A 25,130-nucleotide genomic window follows, 5' to 3' on the forward strand; every position below is an offset into this window, starting at 1 on the left:
GCAGCCCAGCAGATATCCGCCAAGGAACTAATAGCAGAGCCTGCAATCATGAAGGAACCATGGAGGGATTTGGCTCTTTGGGATTCCTCTCTGGACAAGAGAGAGGGCTTGAGATCGCCCACATGTGCTCTAAACAGTTGCTCCTCCCAAGGAAACTACAAAAAAGCAGCCTGTGGTAGGTTTAATGCTATAGGTCAGGAGACGAGGGAATAAGCTATCCTACTCAAACCAGGTTTGGCACCGTTGCATACTTCCTTTTTCACCATCTTTTGGAAATTGCATAACTTTTTCAGAGATTTGGAACTTTCAGAAAGGACATTTAATTGCCCAGATGAGTTTCTTCCATCTTTAGCAAAAGGAACTTTTGCTAAACTTAAGGACAAACGTTAAGGACTTAATGAATACAAAGTTGGTTTATTTGACCAAGTTTAAAACAGATATATTATCTCTGTCAATCTTTTATGGACTTTTTCCTGGCATCAAGATTGGCCTTTTAAGAATTCGTTAATAGCTAAAAGAAGAGATTTGGGAAGAAGAGATCATTAGTTTATTTTAAGAGGTGATATTTAAGTTCCTAAAAGCATTTATACTCGTTGTAATGAAGGGGGAAGCTGTTTCTTCGGGTATTTTTCCTCTTTGAACTATTTTTTGGTTTGTTTTCTGCACTATTTTTTCCATTCCTTTTTTTTTCAGCTGTCTCATCTTTTTAACTGAAACGTTCAATATTACTTTTTGTTTTTTAAAGAGGAAAACCCAACAGCTCTCCAGAACTCGGGAAAAAGGATGGGCAGAAACCACAGGTTTGAAAAGGGCGAGATTCTACAGACATCTCCCGTCTCCAAAAAAGCGCAAGTGAGTGCAATCCGGCAGGCGAATGCACGATAGCGGCTGCCTTGTTAAAATAATCTGAGCATTAATGACCAGCATCCTGTGATGGAAACCCACGTGCTCACGGCCTCAGCCTGGCCCCAGAGAAGGCTGTCCAACCCCCCTCCCCCCTTTTTTTTTGCAAAAAAAAAGACGACAAAACGCTCGCTAAAATTTCAAACATATTGCTTTTATTTTGTGCAATGGTTCTCTGACAGTTCTCTTTAAAAGCAATTGTTTCTGTAAAGGCCAGCCAAGTGCTGTGTGCAAATGCATTATTAGTTGGAAAAAACAAACAAAGAACAGTTTGATCAGTTCCTGCTCCGCTGCACATGGAGCGTCCATCCATCCTGGAATGGGGGAAGAAAAAAACCATCGCTCCGGGTTGTCCAGGTACAAAAGAAGGGCACGTGTTCACACACAAAACATTCAAAGTTAAAAAAATTAAAAATTGCCCAGAGGATCCTGGGTTATCCTCTCCCCTCTTTGGAAGAGCTTTAGAGCTCCCACTGCCTTAAGAAAGTTCAAAACGTCCTCAAAGATCCATCTCATCCTGGGAACCCCTTTTTTTTTAACTATTATCATCTGGAAGAGAGTACAGGACAATAATAAAAACAAGGACAAACAGGCTGAAAAACAGCTTCTATCCCAGGGCAAGTAACTCTATTGAATTCCACTGAGTAGTGCAATATTAACGTAAATTCAGGGGTTTTCCACTCAACTGCATAGAATGTGAAAGGATGTGTGCGTGTTTATTTTCATAGTCATAAATTGTACACTGGACATGGCATTTGATTTCATTGTACGAGGTGCACTGACAATAAAGCAAAATAAATTTAAGTCACAGATCCCAGGCTCACAAAACCAGACCCAGATTCCCCCGTTTTTCTCCCCAAAAAATTCTCACCCAGCGGGATCACCCACCAAAGATCCGACAAAGCAGCCCTCTGTTTTCGTCTGCCCAGACTGATTGCCCCAAAATTTCAGAGAACTTGCCATGCACCATTGCGCCTTGCCAGGGCCTGGCAGGGCAGCCATTTGCCCCTTGGGATGCCCCTTCCAATGCTCAGATCGCATCACCCAGAGGCAGCCGCCCTACACGGGCAAAAAGGATCGGCTCCAATTTTCTACATTGCCTAGCTCAGGTTTAGGCAACCCGCAGCTCTGGAGCCGCATGAGGCTCTTTGGGCCCTCTGCAGCTGTGGCTCCCTGTTAGGTGATCCCACCGCTGGCTGGCCCTGCCTCTCCCCTCCCCGCCATGCCCGAGAAGGTAAAACACACAAAAACAGAAATGGGAGGGAGACCCGTTTCCCACAGAAATCACTGGCAGCCACAAAACCTGGGTAGGCGTGGTGGTGGTGGGTCATGTGACTGGGCAGGATTGACATTGAGTTGGCCACACCCACCCAGATTTTCTGGCTCTTGTGTTTTCCTTTCTGTGGGAAACGGGTCCAAATGTCTCTTTGAGTGTTTAAAGTTGCAGACCCCTGGCCTACCTCCAAAACTCTACGCCGGGGGTCTCCAAACTCGGCCACTTTAAGACTTGTGGACTCCAACTCCCAGAATTCCTCAGCCAACTGTGTCTGTTTCTTTTTCTCTTATCCCCCAAAGAGGAAAGATTGCAGAGGAAGGGATTGCAAGAGAGTAAGCTCTCCTGGCTGGGGAATTCTGGGAGTTGAAGGCCACATGTCTTAAAGTTGGCCACGGTTGGAGACCTCTGCTCTACGCCATTTATACCCTGGGCACACAAGGGTACCAGGCGATGTGCATTTTCCTCTGCAGATGCAGCACAGGTAACCCTCAAATTACCACCTTTCGTTGAATGACTATTCAAAAGGTACAACGGCACCGGAAAAAACTCTGACTTATACGGGTTTTTCCCTTACGACCACTGCAGCCATCCCCAGGGTCAAGCAATCAAAATTCAGACACATGGCAACCGACTCCTGTTTACGACGGCTGGGGCATCCCGTGATTCCCCTTTTGCGACCTTCTGACAAGTGACGTCCTGGGGAAAAAGCCAGATTCGTTTAACGACTAGCTTATCAACTTGTGGCAAGAAAGGGTGTAAAACATGGGGCAAAACTCAACTTGACTGCCATCTCACTTAGCAACGGAAATTTTGGTCGTAAATCGAGGACTACCTGTATAGGGGATACGCTGCCCCACAACACACAACTACTGGAGGAACAGCAAGCTCCACCCTGTCAAAATTTGAAAATTTCGCTGTTATTTCCTCCCCTTGTTCCGCTTACATGTGTAAAAGCTGACCAACTCCTTACAGCAAATTTTAAAAGTCTTTCAACCTGTTTGGCACAAAAAAAAACCAAACCAAACCCTGGAATATAGATTTATGAAGAGCCACAAGAGGAGACAATCTTTGGGTGCTCTGTTAAAATTTCAGAACATATTCCTTTCCCGTACTTCTACTGCAAAACTGAACACGAACAGTTCCCTCTTTCAGAAATAAATTACCACTAGTCGCAAATCAGCCATTCCAATCCTAAAACAAGAGGACGATCATTAACAGAAATTTAAAAATTACAGGCTCGGGGGTGGGGAAGACTGTTAAACAAAGCTGGCCACGTTGAAAGGCAGTGAAAAACTCATCCGTAGGTCCCCGTGTCAGCCATCATGGAGTGCTAAGCGACAGAAATAAGAAATGGCGATTAAAAAAAATCTCTTCCCCTCCAGTTTCTGCATTTACAAGAGCTGTCGGTCACCTTGCAAATAATATTCAAGTTGCTTGGATTTGGAAAAAAACAAAAAAAAAGTACCAACAGAGTTAAGATTTAACCTGCTTCATTTCTTGTTCTTCTGGCCCGACAGGTCAGAGAACGTCAAGTAAAGAATGAAAGGAAAACAAAACAACGAGAGAGAAAAAATAGAAGACTCTCTCTGATGGCTTGGTCCAAAATATAAAAATAAATGCAGAAAAAATTGCACACAAAAGAGAAAACAACCAAAGGATGATTGAACAATCTGGATAGGTCGATTCGTTTGCTGAATTTTTTCTATTTCTTTTTTTCTTTTCTGGATTTGCACGGCGGACGTTCCCTTGCCGCTGAATTTCGACAACCGTCACCAGAACTACGGAGAAACATGGAGTGATGATCCCACAGCGTTCCGTTTGCACTGAAATTTCCAAACGTACCGTTTCCCTGAAAATATGATATCCCCCGAAAATAAGACCTGGTGCCTTTTTTGGTGGCACAAAAAATATAAGACAGGGTCTAATTTTGCGGAAAACACGGTACAAACTGCATGAAGTTCAGAGAAGAAACAACGGTGGGAAGGGGAAAAAAGGCTGTGTTTAAAGCAAATTCTCGGTAGGAAAGTTCTCCATTCCCGTTATTTAATCTCCCATCACCTGGGAAATTCCGATCTTGAAAGACGGAGCAAAATGGTGTCTTTTTGAAGTTCTTTTTTGAAAAAAAAAAAAGTTCTAAGTTCCTTTTTTGGAGAAAAGTTTTCAAGTTCTTTTTTCTTTTTTGTTGGATGAGAAGAGCATCTCCTCCTAAATCATCCGGACGTTGTTGAGCTCGATCACATCACGGATTCCTTTTCACGAGACTTGCTATTCTCTAAATGGGCTGGACCATTCTGCTTAATGAGGGGGGACCCCTCCTCTATCCCCTCTCCCTTGCCGGCCTCCAGGGCCTCCGTCTTAACCTCCAACAGGTCGTCAATCGCCGTCTGGCCCATTTTCTTCTCCGAGTACACCTGCAGGAGCCCAGCGCCAAAGGCATCGCCCTCCACATTCAGGACAGTACACGTCCGGTCTCTGTAGGGGAGGAGGAGGAACCAGGACTGAGCATGCATGCAAAACAACCCCCCACCCGCTTCAGAGCATCTTCACCTGCAAAACCAGGGTCAAAAAACTTCACTGCCCTGGTTAGGACAGGACCAAAAGATCCCTCATGTGGGGCCCTGGGGGCTCTCTGGGCTTGGTGGTTTTCTTGCAGACGTTTCATGACCCAACTGGGGAACATCATCAGTGCTAGAAGGGAGTGGGTTTGCACTGATGATGTTACCTAGTTGGGTAGTGAAAGGTCTAGAACAGGGATGGTGAAACCTTCCTGGCACCGAGTGCCCAAACTGGTATGTGTGGGCATGCACGTGCACCAGAGCACCGGAAATCTGAAGACCAGCTGGCCAGTAGAGTGCATGTCTGTTTTTTTGGGGGGGCATTTTCAGACCGTTTTCCAGGCCAAAATTAGTAAAAAATTGCAAATCCACCCCCTGCACCCATCATCGCATCACACGCCCCAATCACTATCCGTCACAACTTGAGACTCCCCTTCACCCAGGTGCAGAGATAACGTGACCTTGCCTTAGAAAAAGAATGTTATTATGTCTAACCACATACTCTCCAAGAAATTCCCCCTTCCCATTTTCCCAGACCTCCCTTCACCACCCAGTTTCCTCCAGCTGCACCAGATAAGCCTGTCGGAAACCCCACCCAGTCCTCCCTTCCATTACACAACTTAACACACGGACACAACAAGATTCCAAAGGGCAGCTGGACAAGGAGCTGTTTTTTAAGTCCTCTTTCCAGATTGCATCCAGAGGTCAGAACAGGGGTGGGCAGCTCTGGCCCCTTTCCAGCCCGTGGACTTCAACTCCCAAAATTCCTGAGCCAGCCATTACTGGGAGTTGAAGTCCACAGGCCAGAAAGGGGCCAGAGCTGCCCACTTCTTGCTCCCAAACAAAGCCCTTGAAGATGGAAAAGCCCCCAATCTCACATTACGTCTTGCGAAGGATTGCAGAGAACCAAGGAAAGCCCTGAGATCAACTCTGGATCTTTTCATGACCTGCCCTCCAGAATCTACCCCCCCCAAAATAAGACCCTCCTACGCGTCACTTTCCTTGTAGAAGCCGCGAAAAAACAAATGCCGGTAATTCTTGACTTGCAGCAGTTCATTTAGTGACTGTGCGAAGTGACGTCACCAGGAAAAAAATGACCGTTTTCCCACTTAACGACCGTAGCGGCATTCCCCAGGGTCACGAGATCAAAATTTAAGACGCTTGGCAAACTGACTCGCCTTTATGACGAGAGCGTCCCATGATCCCCCTTTTGCGACCTTCTGACGTACAAAGTCCACAAGAAAGCCAGATTCACTTAACAACCGGGTTGCTTAACTTTAGCTCCTGCGGGGATTCGCTTAACGACTGTGGTGAGAATGGTCGTAAAACAGGGCAAAACTGTCACAACTGTCCCACTCAATAACCAACATTTTGGGCTCCATTGTAGTCATAGGTCGAGGACAGCCTGTAGTCCTCGGACCAGCTAGCTCACCTGCTTTATGGTTGCCCAGACGAGCTGGGTCACCTACTCTATGGTTCCACCAGCCTGACTAGGGAATGCTGGCTAGTTCCCCATCAAGGGCTGTTTGCCCAGCTCGCTGGCCATACTTACACAATCCAATCCACCGCCAGGATGAGCGAGATGTCGTTGGTGGGCAAGCTAATGGCCTCCAGGATGATGGCCAGGGTCAGGACGCCCCCTGCGGGAATCCCAGCTGCTCCCACGCTGGATGCTGTCGCTGTGATGCTGTGGTTGAAACCAAGAAGGGCAGAGAAGAAGGTTTAGACATCCTGGTTGAACCCGAGGCTCTGGGGCAGCTCTGGGTTGAGTGTTTGCCACTCCTACTGACCCCCTAACGTCACACAGGATGGACCCCCTAACAGGACAGACACAGACTGCAGAGAGTAATTAGGACTGCAGAAAAAGTAATTGCTACAACCTGCCTTCCATGGAGGACCTGCATCCTGCACCCTGAGTCAAAAAGAGGGCTGTGAAAATATCTACAGACCCCTCGCACATCCCAGACATAAATTGTTTCAACTCTTTCCCTCAGAACAACGCTGTAGAGCTCTGCACACCAAAATAACTAGGCACAAGGACAGTTTTTCCCCAAACTCCATCATTCTGCTAAACAAATAATTCCCTCAACACTGTCCAACTATTTACAAAGTTTGCACTACTATTACTATTAATCTTCTCATCCCTCCTTCTCACCCGTCCCCTCCCAATTGTGACTGTATGACTGTAACTTTGTCGCTTGTATCCTTACGATTTATATGGTCTGTTTCCTAGTATGATTTGATTGCTTATTGTACCCTATGACTATCATTAAGTGTTGTACCTGATGATTCTTGATGAACGTATCTTTTCTTTTATGTACACTGAGAGCATTTGCACCAAAGAAAAATTCTTCGTGTGTCCAATCACACTTGGCCAGTAAAGAATTCTATTTCTATTTCTATTCTATTCTATTTCTATTCTATTCTATTCTATTCTATTCTATTCTATTCTATTCTATTCTATTCTATTTCTATTCTATTCTATTCTATTCTATTCTATTCTATTCTAATTCTACACCTTGCATCTCCCAGATGTCTCTCAAAATTGACCCCACAGAAGTAGAACATCTGGATCAAGATCTGATCATTTTATTTCCATTCGCATGACCGAAAGAGCGAAACTTTTTGCGGAGTTTGCAACTCGAGACACTGAAGACCCAGTTCAGCCAGGGAGCACAATTAAGGAGGTACAAAGCCGCAATTGCACTTTGTACAATCCTGGCTTAACGAGTGGTGGGCAGCCAGGCAGGAGCGCTTTGAGGGCTATTTATGAACTTGGCCAGTTGTGCTTCGTCAGCAGGTCTCAGTTAGGCGAATCCGGTGTTGTGGGCTGTTGGCTGCCGGTCCCTCCAGCGACCAAATTGGAGAAGGAGGAGGAGGCATGAGAGTCAGGGTCAGCAACAAGACAACCTGAGAGCTCTGAGGGGGAAGAGGGAATGGAGCTGTGTGTGTGTGTGTGTGTGTGAGAGAGAGAGAGAGAGAGAGAGAGAGAGAATATGGAGAGTCAACAGCCCCCAGGTCTGGAGGTGGCTGATGAGGAAGAGGAGGAACAGCTGGGTCCACTGCCTGACACGCAGATGCACAGAAGGCAGAGGAGAGGAGAGCAGTGGACATCTATGAGCCGGTCCTTGGGACAGAAGAGCCACCGCTGCTAGCAAAGCCCCACCCTCGCTCTGGGGATAAGAGGTGAATAGATGTGGGAGACAATTATTTATCTCCCAGCCAGACGGACTTGTTAGCCTGCAGCGAGAGAAACTTTTTCGCCAGGGCTGCTGGCGCTCCTAATAAAGGAATCTTTTTGAGTTCAGGTCAGAGGGTTTGTCATGTTTGGGGAGCTGGGTCAGAACACCTGGCTTAGCATCAGGTATGAAAGACACTGGCCACAGCCTTTGCAAGAAGCTGGAGGAGGCCGTTCTGCAGGAGCAGAAAAATAACCAATATTTAATTTTAACAGGATGCCACTTTTAGTCTCGTTGGACATTTTTTTTCCACCGAATTTCAGCCTTGGAGCTTCCACCCTGAATTTCTCCAGATCCTGTAATTTCAGCATCTCTCATTAAAGGCTGCTATTCCAAGAACTATTTTTTTTTTCTTTTCATCACCACGTGTCCCGAAGCAACCTCTACTTATGAATTTCTCCTTTGTTTCTGGGCCAACCTCATGACTCTGTTTCTGCCGACAAAATTACAGCCCATTGAAATGTTAATATCAGACTAATTTCATGGAGAGAAATGAGGTTCCATGGAAGGACAGCTCCAACCTCCCCAAATTAAACAGTTTAAAGAGGTTTAGTTTCATTTTATTAAATTTATGGGTTGCCCATTTGACTATCTGAACTTTTATAGTCTCAGTAAATTGCACATGGGCAGATAGGACGGCACTCCAGAGGGTTAACATCATTGCCCAGAAGATCATGGGTTGCCTTCTCCCCTCTTTGGAAGAGCTTTAGAGCTCCTGCTGCCTTAAGAAAGTTCAAAACATCCTCAAAAATCCATCTCATCCTGGGCACCCTTTTTTTTTTTGAACTATTACCACCTGGCAGACGGTACAGGACAATAATAAAAACAAGGACAAACAGGCTGAAAAACAGCTTCTATCCCAGGGTAGTAACTCTACTGGATTCTGCTGTATAGGGCAGTATGAATGCGATATCAGGAGTTTTCCATTCAATGTGTGGAGTGTGAACGGATGTGTGTTTGTGTTTATTTTCATGGTCACGATGTGCATTGAAGTTGGCGTTTGATTTCGATGTACGAGGTGCAATAACAATAAAAGTAAACTAAACTTTCCAGAATATTGCAAGGTTGGGAGATGTCACAAGATATGGAGAGTTTCAAATGGGAGCAGAGGAACATTGCTAGCTGGTTTCCGCACGCTTGTAATCATGGTTTGTTTCTAATCATGTTGATTGAATCATCACTGATTGGGTTGTGGTCATGAGTAAGGTTTTAGTGATGAGTTAAAGCAGTGATTCTTAACCTGGGCAGCTTTAAGATAGGCGGACCTCAAACTCCCAGAATTCTCCAGCCAGCAGAGCTTACTCTCTTGTGATCCCTTCCTCCGCAATCTCTCTCCACTTTAGGAGATTGAGAGAGAGAGAAAAGCAGGCCTAGCTGGCTGGAGAATTCTGGGAGTTGAAGTCCACAAGTCTTAAAGTGGCCAAGGTTGGAGATTTCTAGTGTAGGGTCTCCTGCTTGAGCAAGGAATTAGACTAGAAGACCTCCAAGGTCCCTTCTAACCCCATGGCTCTATGTTCTTATGTTCTTATGTCCAACCCCTTGCTCAAGCAGGAGACCCTACACCAGAGGTCTCCAAACTTGGCTACTTTAAGACTGGTGGCCTTCAACTCCCAGAATTCTCCAGCCAGCAGAGCTTACTCTTTTGCGATCCCTTCCTCCGCAATCTCTCTCCACTTTAGGAGATTAAGAGAGAGAAAAAAGCAGGCACAGCTGGCTGGAGAATTCTGGGAGTTGAAGTCCACAAGTCTTAAAGCTGCCCAGGTTGAGAAACACCTAGACTAAAGTTGGCATCTGATCTTGGATGAACACGGTCCAGAAAGCAGTAAGATCTTGCACAAAACAAACTCTTGACTTTCTTTTATGTAGCTTTAACATTAATTGGAATTAAAACCAGGGGGAAAGGGATTCATTGATACGTCCATTGTTTCTTTAATGCTCTTCCTCTCTTGATCGTGTAAACACAAAAATGTTTTAGGGGTCCCTTCTGACGTTCAAGCAAGACAGATCTGGGGTGTGGGGGCCCTCGATACTCACAGGATGGTGATGACTTGGATGAAGTTGAGCGAGACGTTGTTGAGCTGGGCGATGAAGACGGCGGCGACGCACTGGAAGAGGGCCGCTCCGTCCATGTTGACCGTGGCCCCGATGGGCAGGATGAAGCGGCTGATGTGCTTGGAGACGCCGTTGTTCTCCTCCACGCACTTCATCATCAGGGGCAAAGTGGCAGAGCTGTGGGGAGGAAGCCACAGAGACGGGATGGGCCATCAAGGCCTCCGAAAACCTGCCACCTCCCTCCTGCCTTCCAATCATCCCTCCTCCCCTTGATCTGCTCTGTGTCAGGATTCCGGCATTGACCCCCATTTAAATCCCGAGTCTCAAGCCAAACTTTCAAAACTTCCAAAGGATTTATTGGGAGTTAACATGTCTGGCATTGCCTGGGTGTAGCCGACTCTGAGACACATCATTCATTGTCACCCTTGACCCTGGTTTTCCCTCCACCCCCCTGGGTGTATTGTAATTCCTATTCTCCAATGGGACACGTCCATAGCCCAGAATCGCCAATCATGCTCTTCCAGTTAGATTTTTGCGCAGCAGAAACTTCAGTTGCCTAGTTACTCTCTTTGAAAAACATTTATGGAATGCACTTTTGGTTTTTGCAAGCTGCCACACTGCTCCCCCCTCCTCCCTTTCTCTTGGCACCTCTAAAAAGACCAGAGAAATATTTTGTGAGTTGACATTCTGTTCTTGAGCACCCAACCAACATCTGGGATCCCTTCCCCACATATTCATCCAGGATAGCAGATTCTATGGTCTACACCTGGAGGGAACAGGATGTTCTCCTCAACAGGGGCCCCTGCCTGCTGAAATCGACTCAAAGCAGCCCTTCAAGGTCACCCCAAGGACGCAAAGCATATTGGGGTGGCCAACGAAGGGAAAATGGTGGCCGCAATATCACACAATTGAAGCTACCCCCTTTTGAACATCTGCCTAGATGCCAGAAGGCTGAAGTGAGCGAATTCTGGGGGATGCTCTTAACATGAACTCTGTGTGTGTGTGTGTGTGTGTGTGTGTCTCAGTGCTCTCTGAGCCTGGTGGTTTTGCTGTAGACATTTCATGACCCAACTAGGTAACATCATCAACGCTAAAGGGTTTGCTCTCTATTTATTTACAAGTTGCTTTGCCCTAGAGAGTTGCTTGCCCACTCCCTTCTAGCCCTGATGACGTTATCGAGTTGGGTCATGAAACGTCTGCAAAAAAAAACCAAAAAGAAAAACCACCAAGCTCCGAAAGCGCCCAGGACCCCCCACAGTTCTTGTATGGTTCTCCATCCACCTCCACCCAACCTCCTGCCCCAACAAGTCTCTGAATACCTGGAGGAAGTCCCGAAGGCGGTGGCCAGCGGCGTGAAGATGCCCCACAGGAAGCGGTAAGGGTTGCGGCGGGTGAAGACGAAGTAGATCCCCGGGAGAACCAGCAGGCCGTGGATGGCATGGCCCACCAGGCAGCAGCAGATGTATTTGCCCAGGCTGGTGAAGAGAAGCACCACATCTTCCATCTCCACAATCTTGCCGGCTACCAGGAACATGATCCCCAAGGGGGCATACCTGGGAAGGAGAAGAGGCCGTCAGCCCAGCTGGAGATCTGCAGTCCCAGGTCAAGAGTCTTCAGGACTGGAGGGAGGCTGGGGGGGGGGGGTGTCACTGTTCCAACTAACCGACTCCGAGACAAGCATTTCTTCAAAGTTCCACTTTATTAGAGTTGTCCCATTGAGAGGTCTCCAACCTTGGCCAACTTTAAGACACGTGGACTTCAACTCCCAGAATTCTCCAGCCAGCTTTGCTTGAGCAAGGGGTTGGACTAGAAGACCTCCAAGGTCCCTTCTAACCCCATGGGTTCTATGTTCTCAAGCAGGAGGCCCTACTTCAGAGCTCCCCAAACTTGGCCACTTTAAGACTTTTGGACTTCAATTCCCAGAATTCAACTTTAAGACTTGTGGACTTCAACTCCCAGAATTCCTCAGCCAGCAGAGCTTACTCTCTTGCAATCCCTTCCTCTACAATCTCTCCTCTTTGGGGGAGAGGAGAAAAAGAAACAGACACGGCTGGCTGGGGAATTCTGGGAGCTGAAGTCCACCAGTCTTAAAGTGGCCAAGTTTGGGGACCAAGTTTTGCACTAAATGAACCATTGTAAGTTGTATCCTACTTATATCACGCTAGGATATAGCCAGACCCGGGAGACGGGTTCCTCCCAGCCGCAACATTTACTGGCTTGGTTGCCTCACAAATTGCTGGGCTTGTAAAATGGCTTCTTTGGGCTTAGTGTCTCGTGGGAATACAGACACCACGGTTAGAGTTTGGGGCAAGATTTCCCAAACCTTGCTAGAAACCCCAGGTCCCTTCTGGAGATTGGGAAAAGCTGGATTAAGGGACTGACTCAGCCCACCTTAATTGCAGGTTAACTAATGATTCGGTCAACAGTGGGGAAAACGAGCGAATGCAACCTCTGGATAAACTGGGATTAGGCCCGAAGTCTGAGTCCAAGAAAGCTTCGTGAGGTTATAGGGAAATTGATAAAAACAGCCAACTCCCCCGCTCCACCTCAAGTTTCTAATCCTTCGGCCTGCAGGCAAAAAAGACCCAGGCCCAACCCCTATCCATCCTAGGGCACGCAGGGAGGAGAGGATAAGAGACGTGGTCTACTCGGGAGGAGAGGGCCCTGATCCTCTTCATGGGCTGCAGCTGTGACAACTGAATAAGAGGACAGACATGCCTCTGACTCCCATGTCGCCTCCTCCTCCTCCTGTGATTCGGCTGCTGGAGAGGCCGGCAGCTGATAGGCCACAACACTTTCACTTACAAGTCCGTCCGGCTGGGAGATGAATAGCTGTCTGCCACACCTATTCATCTCCTCCCCCTGCCTTTTGTCCCCAGAGCGAGGGTGGGGCTTTGCTTGCAGCGGTGGCTCTTCCGTTCCAAGGACCGGCTCATAGATGTCCACTGCTCTCCTCTCCTCTCCTCTGCCTTCTGCACATCCATGCGTCAGGCACTGGGCCCAGCTGTTCCTCCTCTTCCTCATCAGCCACCTCCAGACCTGGGGGCTGTTGACTCTCCATCTGAGGGCTGAGGGACAGCCCAGGCCCCGCCTCTCTCTCGGACAGCTCCATTCCCTCTCCCCCCTCCCAGGTTGTCCTTACGCTGACCCTGACTCCCACTTCCGAATCGGCTGCTGGAGGGGCCTTCGGCCAACAGGCCACACCAGTCAACCAGCACTGGAATTACCCGGATTTTGAGCAGGAAAGAGTCCCAAACCCCCGAATTCAGGGCCTCGCAAGGGGCTTTGACACACAATCTTTGGGATCCAGAAGAAGGTCTGTACGAGCAGCATCCTTACCACATAATCCATGAAACCAGGATCATGGTGGCTTCATTGAAGGAGTTGAAGAACTTGATCAGGTTCTCCCCTTCAGGCCCGAGCTTCCTCAGGGCGATCCCGAAGACGATGGCGAAGACCACCAGGCCGAGGATGTTCATGCCTTCGACCTCCTTGCCCTCGGGCACCTGGTTGCAAGGTGGGAGAAAACTATCAAGTTCAGAGGGTGGACTTCCAACACCCCCAGGGTTCCTGAGCCAGCCATACGTGCAACGCTCGACTTATTTTAACAGATAAAACAGAGTTGGAAGGAACCTTGTAGGTCATCTAGTCCAGCCCTCCCGCCCAAGCAAGTTGACCTGCGTGTTCGTGTGAACGAGTGCTGGCCCACCACCACACATGCAAATTAAGATGAACCTAATTGTGCAGCCCAGTTCTAAATGGGCCTGGTAATGGGCTGCAGCCCCGGGGGGCATGGGGGACCCCCTGCCTTACACTACACCAAGGGTCTCCAATCTTGGCCACTTTAAGACTTGTGGACTTCAACTCCCAGAATGCCTCAGCTCACCTTGGCCACTTTAAGACTTGTGGACTTCAACTCCCAGAATTCCTCAGCTCACCTTGGCCACTTGTGGACCTCAACTCCCAGAATTCCTCAGCTCACCTTGGCCACTTTAAGACTTGTGGACTTCAACTCCCAGAATTCCTCAGCTCACCTTGGCCACTTTAAGACTTGTGGACTTCAACTCCCAGAATTCCTCAGCTCACCTTGGCCACTTTAAGACTTGTGGACTTCAACTCCCAGACTTCCTCAGACAGCTTTGCTGGCTGGAGAATTCTAGGAGCTGAAGTCCACAAGTCTTAAAGTAGCCAAAGTTAGGGACCCCTGCACTACACAACATTATTGGGTTGTTGTTTTTTACCATCAAGACTGTCTTGTTCATGGATTTGGTCCCATTCACAAGTGCTGCCACGCTGACGAGATCCACGTTGTTGTTGTTCTTGTCTTCTTTATAGGTGGTTGCGTACTAAGAAGGAAAACATAACATATTTTCTTGTTTTCGCTGCGCTTTCTCCAGGAAACAGGATTTGGGGATGGGAGAGACACACCCTGGCAACTATATCATGAATGGGCAGATCTTTCCCGGAGATTGTTGTGTCAACCACATGCCCTCACAAGACCCAATATGCCCAGGGCAGGAGGGCCCACATCCCATAATATCTGGATTAAAAAAGAAAAACCACTCCTTTGAGCGAAGTTGACTTTGTTGATTCAGGCTCGGAATTTACACAAACGGGCAGACAAAAGCTTTGCCCAACTCATCGGTGCCAAGAGAGAGAGAGAGAAAAACTCCATTGCCACTTGGCACTGGCTTCCGGGATGGAAGGAAGAAAAAAAAAGATACAACTTTTGTTGTTTCTGCTTTTTAACAAACAAAAAAAAAAAAAAAGCAAAAATCAACCGGCAGATTTCTCTCTCGAAAAGCAGGACGGTTGCACCACTAAGAAGGCCCCCGGGGGGCTTGGACAATGAGAAGTTAATTCCAGGACAAAATTGTGACACTCAGCAAAAAGTCCACCTGGGGGTCCAAGAAATTGGCCTTTTAATTTAACGCGGCTATTAAAAATTAAGCCAAACTGGCTTGCTGACCTGTGTACCAAAAAGAAAAAAGGATGAGATGCCAGATTTTAAAATGGTTAGGCAAGACGGTGTTGAGCAAAAGTTTTTGAGAGGGTGGGGAATAAAAACATCTCGCCCCCGCTGGGCCCGGACCTCCTCCTTTGTCTGTCAAAGCAGAAACTCTGCACTTTTTCCTGTCTTGAATTCTAGACGACCAACACATAAATCATATAGCTAGATAGATTGTTATAGTTAGTTAGTTATTTAGCTAGATAGAAATAGATATAGAGATGGATAGATGGAGAGAAAGAGAAAGAGAGAGAGAGTGAGAGACAAGGAAATAGAAATAGACAGATATCGAGATGGAGAGAAATAGAAAGATAGATAGATATGTGGAGAGAGCGAGAGAGAAATAGATAGAAATAGAGATAGAGATGGATAGATGGAGAAAAGAGAAAGAGAGAGAGAGAGAGAGAGAAATAGATAGAAATAGAGATAGAGATGAATAGATAGAGAGGGGGAGATAGATATACTTCCTCCAAACAGTGGGGTCTGGATGCATTTTGAATTTATATTTAATTTTTAACTATATTTAATTTTGGATAGTGATTTTTTCATTGTAACAGTTATGCACAGCTGCTTTTATGACTATTTGTCCACCATCAAGTCTCTCTTCTCAGGGAGATGGGTGATCTCTAAATAGGATAAGCAAAAATCCGCCATTAACTCCCCCGGACAGTCTTGATGGCCAAAGGGCGCTTTTTCTCGTCCTCCCAACTTCTTTCTGGAGAAAAGGCTTCGGAAAAATCCCTGATTAACCTCTGATTAACCTTAACCTCCGAGGAATACACCCACATAACTCTTTTTCTTCAGAAAAGGCCAGGCCGATAAGTCGCCGGGAGTCACAGAGGCAGCCTGTGCTGCTGGTCACAGGATGTGGTGGGACCGGCGGCCCCAATTTAGTTCCTTTCCAAAAAGCCTCCAGATGGGATCAGCTCAAGGAGCAGAGGATATTTTTTTCAGTCTCAATCCCAGGCCCAGAACATCAAAGCAGCTGCTGCCAAAGGTCTTCAGCCCAAACTCTCTGGCTCCAGAGTCCCTTTTCCTCTTTCGCACAAACCCTTTTGCTGCCAGTTCATTTTATTCTTTTTAATTTATCCGTGTCTCCATCACCGATCTCACCTAAGCGACTCTGGGCAGTTCACAACATCGCAATGTAAAACCATAATAATATCTGAATAAAACTCTGGATTAAAACAGGTAGTCGCAAGTAGAAATAAGAATTCAGATCCTCCAGTTTGCAGGGAGGGTGGGATGGAAGTAAGGAAGAGCGGAAGAAAGAAAAGAAGGAAGAGTGGAAGAAAGAAAGGAAGGAAGGAAGAAGGAAGAAAAGAAAGAAAAGAAAGAGGAAGGAAAAGAGGGAGAGGGAAAGAAGGAAGGAATGAAAGAAAAGGAAGGAATGAAAGAAAGAAAAGAAAGGAAGGAAGAAGGAAGAAAGGAAGAAGAAAGAAAAGAAAGAGGAAGGAAAAGAGGGAGAGGGAAAGAAGGAAGGAATGAAAGAAAAGGAAGGAAGGAAGGAAGGAAGGAAGGAAGGAAGGAAGGAAGGAAGGAAGGAAGGAAAGAAAGAAAAGGAAGGAAGAAAGGAAGAAAGGAAGAAGAAAGAAAAGAAAGAGGAAGGAAAAGAGGAGAGGGAAAGAAGGAAGGAAGGAAAGAAAAGGAAGGAAGGAAGGAAGGAAGGAAGGAAGGAAGGAAAAGAGAGAGGGGGAAAGAAGGAAGGAATGAAAGAAAAGGAAGGAAGGAAGGAAGGAAGGAAGGAAGGAAGGAAGGAAAGAAAGAAAAGGAAGGAAGAAAGGAAGAAAGGAAGAAGAAAGAAAAGAAAGAGGAAGGAAAAGAGGAGAGGGAAAGAAGGAAGGAATGAAAGAAAAGGAAGGAAGGAAGGAAGGAAGGAAGGAAGGGGGAAGGAAAAGAGAGAGGGAAGAAGGAAGGAATGAAAGAAAAGGAAGGAAGGAAGGAAGGAAGGAAGGAAGGAAGGAAGGAAGGAAGGAAGGAAGGAAAGAAAGAAAAGGAAGGAAGAAAGGAAGAAAGGAAGAAGAAAGAAAAGAAAAGGAAGGAAGGAAAGAGAGAAGGAAGGAAGGAAGGAAGAAAAGAAAGGAGGAAGGAAGGAAGGAAGGAAGGAAGGAAGGAAGGAAAGAAAGAAAAGGAAGGAAGGAAGGAAGAAAGGAAGAAGAAAGAAAAGAAAGAGGAAGGAAAAGAGGGAGAGGGAAAGAAGGAAGGAATGAAAGAAAAGGAAGGAAGGAAGGAAGGAAGGAAGGAAGGGAGGGGAAGGAAAAGAGAGAGGGGGAAAGAAGGAAGGAATGAAAGAAAAGGAAGGAAGGAAGGAGGAAGAAAAGAAAGAAAAGAAAGAGGAAGGAAAAGAGAGAGAGGGAAACAAGGAAGGAATGAAAGAAAAGGAAGGAAGGAAGGAAGAAAAGAAAAGAAAAGAAAAGAAAAGAAAAGAAACTCACCGATCGGAATGCAGCAGTCACCAGGTTGGAAGGGAAGATGTTCCTGGATAAGAGAAGAAGAGACAGGTGGGCATTCGTGAGAATGTTGGCATTGTTGATTATCTATTTAATTTATATGCTGCTCGGTTTGTGATATGGACCGTATATGCATTCAGCACACACACACACAGCAAGGAGACCTTCACCTATGATTGGGGAATTCTGAGAGTTGAAGTCCACACTGCTTACAACTGCCACGGCTGGGAAACATCGCTGGGTAGAGACGTTTGGGATTCTCCCCAGCTCTGGGTCAGGGCCACGATGAGCTCACCTCCAGCCCAAGAAATTCAGAACCACCGCTGATCCTGTAGCCCGATTCACGAAAACGAAGCCCTCTGGCAAGGCATCCTGTTGGGGGGTCCAGAAAGTGGGGTGCCCATGCCACCCCTTTCCTCTGCTCCTGATGTCCCAGTGGACATCCAACTCTCTCTCCCCCTTTTAGCCATCATGGCTAACAGCTGAGCCCCCTTCCAAGGTTGTCATTGTGCAACCTCAAACAGTACATTTTCCTGCCTCCCCACCTGTTGTTCTCTCGTCCATTTCTGGCAACCCAGGAACCAACCTGCATGCTGGCCTGTCAATCACAGGAGCATACCTTCACCAAGAATAAATGGCTGGACTGTCTTAAACCCACAGAGATCAGGTATCACGGAGTTAAACTTTGCCGGACAAACATCTAGGCTTGGACTACTGCCCGGTCTCATCACACACACACACACACCCCACCTGCCTCCTCTCCTTCATCCAGTTTTGGGCATGACAGTATCAGAGGACAACCTAAGATCAAACCCTAATTCTCCCACCCACCCCAAAGCGGAAAATAACCAACTGGCTGTTCTATTTCCTGAAAGGAACACGCAGTGCCCTTGGCACCAGAAGCCACCAAAGGAAGTTCTGGAGAACATCTGATAGAACAGGGGAGGCCTCCAAATTTGGACGCCTGTAAGACTTGTGGATTTTCAACTCCCAGAACTCCACGGCTGGCTGGGGGATTCTGGGAGTTAGAAGTCCACCAGTCTTAAAGTGGCCAAGTTTGGGGACCCCTAATTTAAAGTCTATTTATTATTAAACCTCTTGGCCTCCCGTCTTATCACAAGGCAACTTGGATGCTGGGAACTTGCAAACCAAGAGAGCAAGCGTTAGTTCACTCATTCTTTTTCATGGAAAAACGGGACTTGGTTCCGTTGCGTTTCACACGTACGACTGTTGCAGCCTCCCCAAGGATCGTGACCCAAAGCCAAGGGGAACACCAGATTCACGTGAATAACTGTGGCGAGAGAAAGGTTGTGAAATTGGGGGGGGGGGGGACTCACTTAACTGCCTCGCTTAGCAACGGAATTGTTTGCGGTCGTAAGTTTGAGGACTATCTGTATTTTGCGGAGCTGTGTTGGGTTCTGTTTAGTCCCTTCCCCGCACCCACCCCAGGCAAGATTTGCTGCAGAATGACCTTGCCCCCACTGGGCCTTCCGTCCTGGAGGGAGGATACGCTCTGAAGGGTTCTTGCTGACCCCCAAGCCTGCAAGTTTAATTTTTAATTTCAATTTCAAGGTCTCTACAACTGCCTCTGGCTGGAAAAGCAGGACAACTCGCATAACTCTGCAAACTAGAAAAACACTGCAAGGGCTTTGAAGAGAGAAGATGCTATAAAAGGGGGGAGGAGAAGGGTCTTTGCAAACACCCTCCCCCCAAGGTTTTGCATATCGCCCAAATCCAGCACTGCAAAAAAAGAAAACAAGCTTTTGGGGCTGAACCCAATAAAAACCATAGCATCCCCCTTAAATTAAACCCAAAGTTCTCTCAAAAACTGCAAAAAATCAATTGTTTTTTTAAAAAGCAATTCAGGCCTGCCTACCTTTCTTCTCTGCCTTAAGTTTTTGTCATTCCACACACCACCCCCCCACATCTCCAATAAATTTGCATTTCCCCCAAAACTCCCCCAGTTTGCTCAATGCACCAAATGCAACTCAAAGCCTTTAGCTGTTTACTGGAAAAAAAATGCAACTCTGAAACTATTTGCTTTTCGGGTCTTGAAATAATCCCCCTCATAAATGAGACTTTTTTTTAAAAAATGCAGGTTTCGGGAAGAGGAAGAAAAAGGTCTTGGAGAGAGAGGGAGAGGGAAAAAAAACAGCCGACTTCCCCCTTGGCAAAGAAACTCAACAACAGGGAAATGTTGCATCAGATTTGGTGGCAAGGCTCGGCCCCGTTGCAACGCCCCTTCTGCAAAAATTTAAAAAAAAACAAAAACGGTCAGAAACAGAAACAGGAAAAAAAAAATAATCTGTGGCAGGTAAAAAACGATTCCATTCAGGGCATCGATCACCACTTTAACTAAATCTTCCCCGCCTCTCAAGATTATTTTAAAAAGCGGTTTCTCTTCCTGCAGCAGCAGACATCAACATGACCAGATTTATAAATCACATTTTCCAACGTGATAAACTTGGAAATTCTGCGTTTGGTCTAAGTAGGTGTAGCAGCCGAAGGGTCTCGTGTCTGTGAGCTGTCTAAAGGGGAAGGAAGCTGTTTGAGGAGGTGGGAGTCTGTATAATTCCTCATCCTGGACTTATATATTTATATATATATTTGCAATGACCAGATTTGAGAGAGTTTTTAAAAAAAAGGGGAGAGAAAATTCTTAAGGACAGGAAGCTGGTCAGATCAAACCATGTATATCATTGCCCATATATCACAGTACGAGCATTATTATTTAAGGTATTATTTACAGGGGGAAAAAAACTGAATTGCCAAAGCCACATTCATGCGTGCAAATAATCAGATTATAATGCAGTTTATCAATGGCTGAGGAATTCTGGGAGTTAAAGTCCACAAGTGGCCAAGGTTGGAGACCCCTGTTCTAAATGATACTCTAAAAAGGAAGCCTTTTTCGCCAAGGTTTAGCCTCGCTGGCGTTTTGCCTGAGATGCGTGGACTTTAACCATCTGTCTGTCTCATCTCCATTCCTCAGAAGCTCTGGAGAAAATGGTAAAAAAGGGTCTTCTTCTAAATTATTCTTCTGAAGGCCCAGAATTCTCAGTTGGCTAAGGAATTTTGGGAATTTGTATCTGCCTACCCTTGAGGGCAAAGCTGTTCCAGACAGACCTGGTGGATGATTCAAGGGAAAGGCGACTTGCAAAACGGTGGTTTTGAGGGTAATTGCAACGCTTTGTTGGTTGCTAAATGGGTTTTTAGAGCCATTTTTCTAAGACGCCTAAAGGGAAAACCTTAACCCCAGGACACGCAAGGGCCAAGCTGCAAGTCCTGGCATCTTTCAAAAACAAGCACCAGAGTTTAAAATTTAGCTGAAAGATGGGTAAGTCCTCACCCACACTGGGCTGTTTTTTTTTCCCTGCCTCAAGAGATGGTCAAGTGTTTGCGTTGGTACCGGCTGCTTACAACATGAGATGAAATCCAGAAAGATGCTCGTAGACCAGAACAGTATTTCTCGAAGTTGGCCGCTTTGGAGATGGGGGGTGGACTTCAAATCCTAGAATTCCCCACTGTGGGGGAATTCTGGGACTTGAAGTCCACCCGTCTCCAAGCGGCCAACTTCAAGAAACACGGACTTAAAAATCTCAACTGCAGTAAAACTGGATTCCTGTACCTGGAATTTTCCCCATGCCATTAAGATGGCCCTGGAGGAAAAAAAGGAAATATTCTAATATCTGCCTTATCTCGTTTTATTATTTTATAGTTCTTATAACCGTCCCTGTCCGTCAGAGACAGACAAGACCATCGATAAACATCACCCTTAAAATCAGCCTCATTTTAAGATTAAGCAGCATAAAAATGGTAGAAATAAACCACACTTCAAAAGAGGTAGGACACCCATAGGGGCCGACGCAACCTTTGAAATAAACCAGGACTCAAGTCAACTCTAAAAAAGTCTTAAAAGGGGTTTAACCCATTCATGGCAGGAGGAATCCAAGACAATAAATGGGTTAGAAGAGGCCCCTGCCCACCCACCCCAACAGGATCTTTCAAACTCTGGAGAGTTTTTATTCCCCCACACCCCGCTTGGTTATTTTGGAAATTTGGGAGAGCTGTGGGTCGACTTGCTCCAACACTGGGAGTTTTTAAGAAGAGGTTTTCCTGAAATGGTGTGGGGTTTCCTGCCTAAGCAGGGGGTTGGACTAGATGACCTCCAAAGGTCCCTTCCGACTCTGTTATTCTATTCTTATTTCCTGTGGCTGAAAAGTAACAGTTAAAAGCAACAGATGGTTCTTGAAGGGGTGGTGGTGGCGGCGGCCCTGGGCCAGACCTGAGGTTGCCAACCGGGATCACGGAAAAAAGGGATCTACTCCGGATTTCCCTCTCACATTTCTCCTCTCTGCCTCTCACCCTGAATCTTTCGTCAGAAGCCCATCTCAGTTACGAAAAAGCATGTCGAGGGCCGGCCTCCAGAGAGAACATTCTGTACCATGACGTGTGTAAGGGGGGGAGGGGGCAACAGATTACGATCAGTGACCTTTTAAGGAGAACCAGGATGAAACCAAGTTCTCTGGGGAGACCTGGAAGACGTCTTCTAATTCGGCATCCTGGAAAACGTCAGCTTTTGAATCGCACAGAGGGATGGAGCTGATGGGGAGAGGGGTGGGGGAGGAAAGGGAGGGACCAAGCACCAGCCCTGGGGGGACCCCCCACCCCACCGGCTAGCCAACTGGACAACGCAACCCAGTGGGGCAAGAACCGGAACTGCCCTTCTGTGGTTTAAGTTGAACCTGGCTCAGTCTCCGAGTCAGACTCCAGCCTGATGATGCAACCCTCCCGGGTCCAGATGTTGTGTGCATATGCCGCCTTCTTCTTGAGAAAAGAAACCCCGCCAGGGACCGACAACAAAGCGCCCAGCCCGGATACGGATACGAGAAGGGGAAGTCCCGTAGCTTCGAAATACAGGCGGCCTTTTGGATTCGGTCTTTGCCATATGTTGCAGGGCTCTCGCTAGCTGAGTTCTAGTTTAGTTTTATGGCCGTTGCACCTTGTACAACGAAATCAAACACCATCTTCAGTGTAATTGCAACTATGAAAATAAACATACCTCCTTCGCATTCTAAGCAATCGAAAAAACCCCGATATTGCATTAATATGGCACAAGACAGTAGAAGTCAATAAGAGTTCCTGCCTTGGGAATAGAAGCTGTTTTTTCAGCCGTTGTCCTTATTTTTATTATTGTCCCGGACTCCGCTCCCAAATGCAAAGTGTCCACACTGCATGCTGGGATCTACGGTTTATTTTGACTGGCCAAGGCACAAAGGCTCATTCACACATGCACACACACGTCCCTTATTCATATACACACCCCAAACTTGGCAACTTTAAGACGTGCGCACTTCAACTCCCAGGATTCTGGAAGTGGAAGTCCACAAGTCTTAAGAGTTGCAAGTTTGGAGACCTCTGATACACACACACATATCCACTTTGGGCGTTGGGTCTTCAAAGTGAGCATTGCACACAGAACCTGGGTCACAATCCAGCACACCCAGCCCGCAGGACACTGAGGATGGCTGCCTTGTGGTCGGAGAGCAATTTCTCTCCTGCCAGAGGTTTGCAGGAACCAACTCCCCAGCATCTGGGAAGCCTTGGGAGATGTGGGTCCATGGAGGCTGTCAATCATCCAGGTCATAAGGTTCTTCCTTTTCAAAAGGCACCTGGACTTTCATGGGGGGAGAGGAGGTTGGGAAAACATGTCACTTCTTTTCAGGAACTGAAGGTGCTTCTTGGATGAAAAGCAAAACATTCCCCCAAAAAAAAAGGGTTGGAAAAAGTGCAAGTTGACGATGGCTAAGGGGGATCTAAAACAGGGGTCTCCAACCTTGGCAACTTTCAGCCTGGCGGGCTTCAACTCCCAGAATCCCCCAGCCAGCAAAAGCTGCAACTTTTAAGCCTGGCGGACTACAACTCCCAGAATCCCCAGGCAGCAAAAGCTGCAACTTTTAAGCCTGGCGGACTACAACTCCCAGAATCCCCCAGGCAGCAAAAGCTGCAACTTTTAAGCCTGGCGGACTACAACTCCCAGAATCCCCAGCCAGCAAAAGCTGCAACTTTTAAGCCTGGCGGACTTCAACTCCCAGAATCCCCCAGCCAGCAAAAGCTGCAACTTTTAAGCCTGGCGGACTTCAACTCCCAGAATCCCCCAGGCAGCAAAAGCTGCAACTTTTAAGCCTGGCGGACTACAACTCCCAGAATCCCCCAGCCAGCAAAAGCTGCAACTTTTAAGCCTGGCGGACTTCAACTCCCAGAATCCCCCAGGCAGCAAAAGCTGCAACTTTTAAGCCTGGCGAACTCCAACTCCCAGAATCCCCAGCCAGCAAAAGCTGCAACTTTAAACCCGGCAGACTTCAACTCCCAGAATCCCCAGCCGGCAAAGCTGCAACTTTCAGCCTGGCGGACTTCAACTCCCAGAATCCCCAGGCAGCAAAAGCTGCAACTTTAAGCCTGGCGGACTTCAACTCCCAGAATCCCCATGCAGCAAAACTTTCAGCCTGGCGGACTTCAACTCCCAGAATCCCCAGCCAACAAAAGCTGCAACTTTCAGCCTGGCGGACTTCAACTCCAGCTGGCTGGGGGATTCTGGGAGTTGAAGTCCTCCAGGCTGAAAGTTGCAAGATGGAGAGCCCTTGTTGAGAAGAGATTGGACTGCCATTTGTCAGAAACGGTGCAGGGTCTCCCGCTTGGGCAGGGAGGGGTTGGACTAGATCAGAGGTCCCCAAACTTGGCAACTTTAAGACTTGTGGACTTCAACTCCCAGAATTCTCCAGCCAGCACAGCTGGCTGGAGAATTCTGGGAGTTGAAGTCCACAAGTCTTAAAGTTGCCCAAGTTTGGAGACCTCTGGACTAGATGACCTCCAAGGTCCCTCCCAAGTCTTGATTACCCGTTAGCCCTGCAAGAAGCCTGTTTGACGCCAAGGTTCAGCCTCGCTGGCATCCCTCCCTTTCTCTCTCTCTCTCACCTGACGAGGTCGAGGAAGGAATCGACCACCTCCTTCCGCGCGGGCACGCCGTCCGAGTCGCCGTACTTGGCCAGGCTGGGGTCGGCGGCGCCGGCGCCCGGCTGGATAGCGAAGGCCATCCCGACCCCGATGGAAGCGGCCAGCAGCGTGGTGAGGAGGAAGAAGAGCATGGCCCAACCGCCCAGCCGGCCCAGGACGGCCGGGTCGAGGCTGGCGGCGCCGGCTACCAGGCTGCAGACCACCAGCGGCAGGATGATCATCTTCAGCAGGCGGAGCAGCAGCTCCCCGGGGAAGGCGAAGAGCTGCACCTCGGCGGCGCCCAGCCCGCCGCCCGCCCTCCGCACCGCCAGCCCCAGCGCCACGCCGGCTACCACGCCGGCCACCGTCAGCAGCACCAGCAGGTTGGCCCGCAGGCAGCCCCGCAGGCGGGAGGCCCGCTTGGGCAGCATCGCCGCCGCCGCCGCCTCCACCCCCCCGATGTCCCCGTTGGAAGCGCTCTTCGTGGCCGTCATGCCGCCCCTTTGCCTTCCTTCCTTCCGCCGCTTCTGCTCCCCTTCGAGGAGGGTCTTTTCTTTTCTCCCGGCCGCGGCTCCGGCTGGGCTCGCACGTGGCTTCTGCCCGGCTCCTCTTTGCGGACAACCCGACCTGTCCAGGCAGCGCGCGGCGGTCTGAGTG

At 47.8% G+C, this 25,130-nt stretch overlaps 1 protein-coding gene across 1 annotated transcript; it reads right to left on the reverse strand.

Moving 5' to 3' along the window:
* Positions 1-1,036: 1,036 nt before the first annotated feature.
* Positions 1,037-25,130, reverse strand: SLC1A5 (solute carrier family 1 member 5). Its single transcript, XM_087971272.1, has 8 exons — positions 24,456-25,130; positions 17,469-17,511; positions 14,267-14,371; positions 13,365-13,531; positions 11,345-11,578; positions 10,008-10,202; positions 6,287-6,421; positions 1,037-4,651 (listed from the first exon to the last, which is right to left on the reverse strand). Exons 1-8 carry the CDS (start codon positions 24,965-24,967, stop codon positions 4,414-4,416), a joined length of 1,629 nt encoding a protein of 542 aa, XP_087827398.1. The 5' UTR covers positions 24,968-25,130; the 3' UTR covers positions 1,037-4,413.

The sequence above is a fragment of the Notechis scutatus genome, chromosome 8 (assembly GCF_049901735.1).
Source record: "Notechis scutatus isolate UNSWTSFEM ecotype Mainland chromosome 8, rNotScu1.2, whole genome shotgun sequence".
Classification (NCBI taxonomy): Eukaryota; Metazoa; Chordata; class Lepidosauria; order Squamata; family Elapidae; genus Notechis; species Notechis scutatus.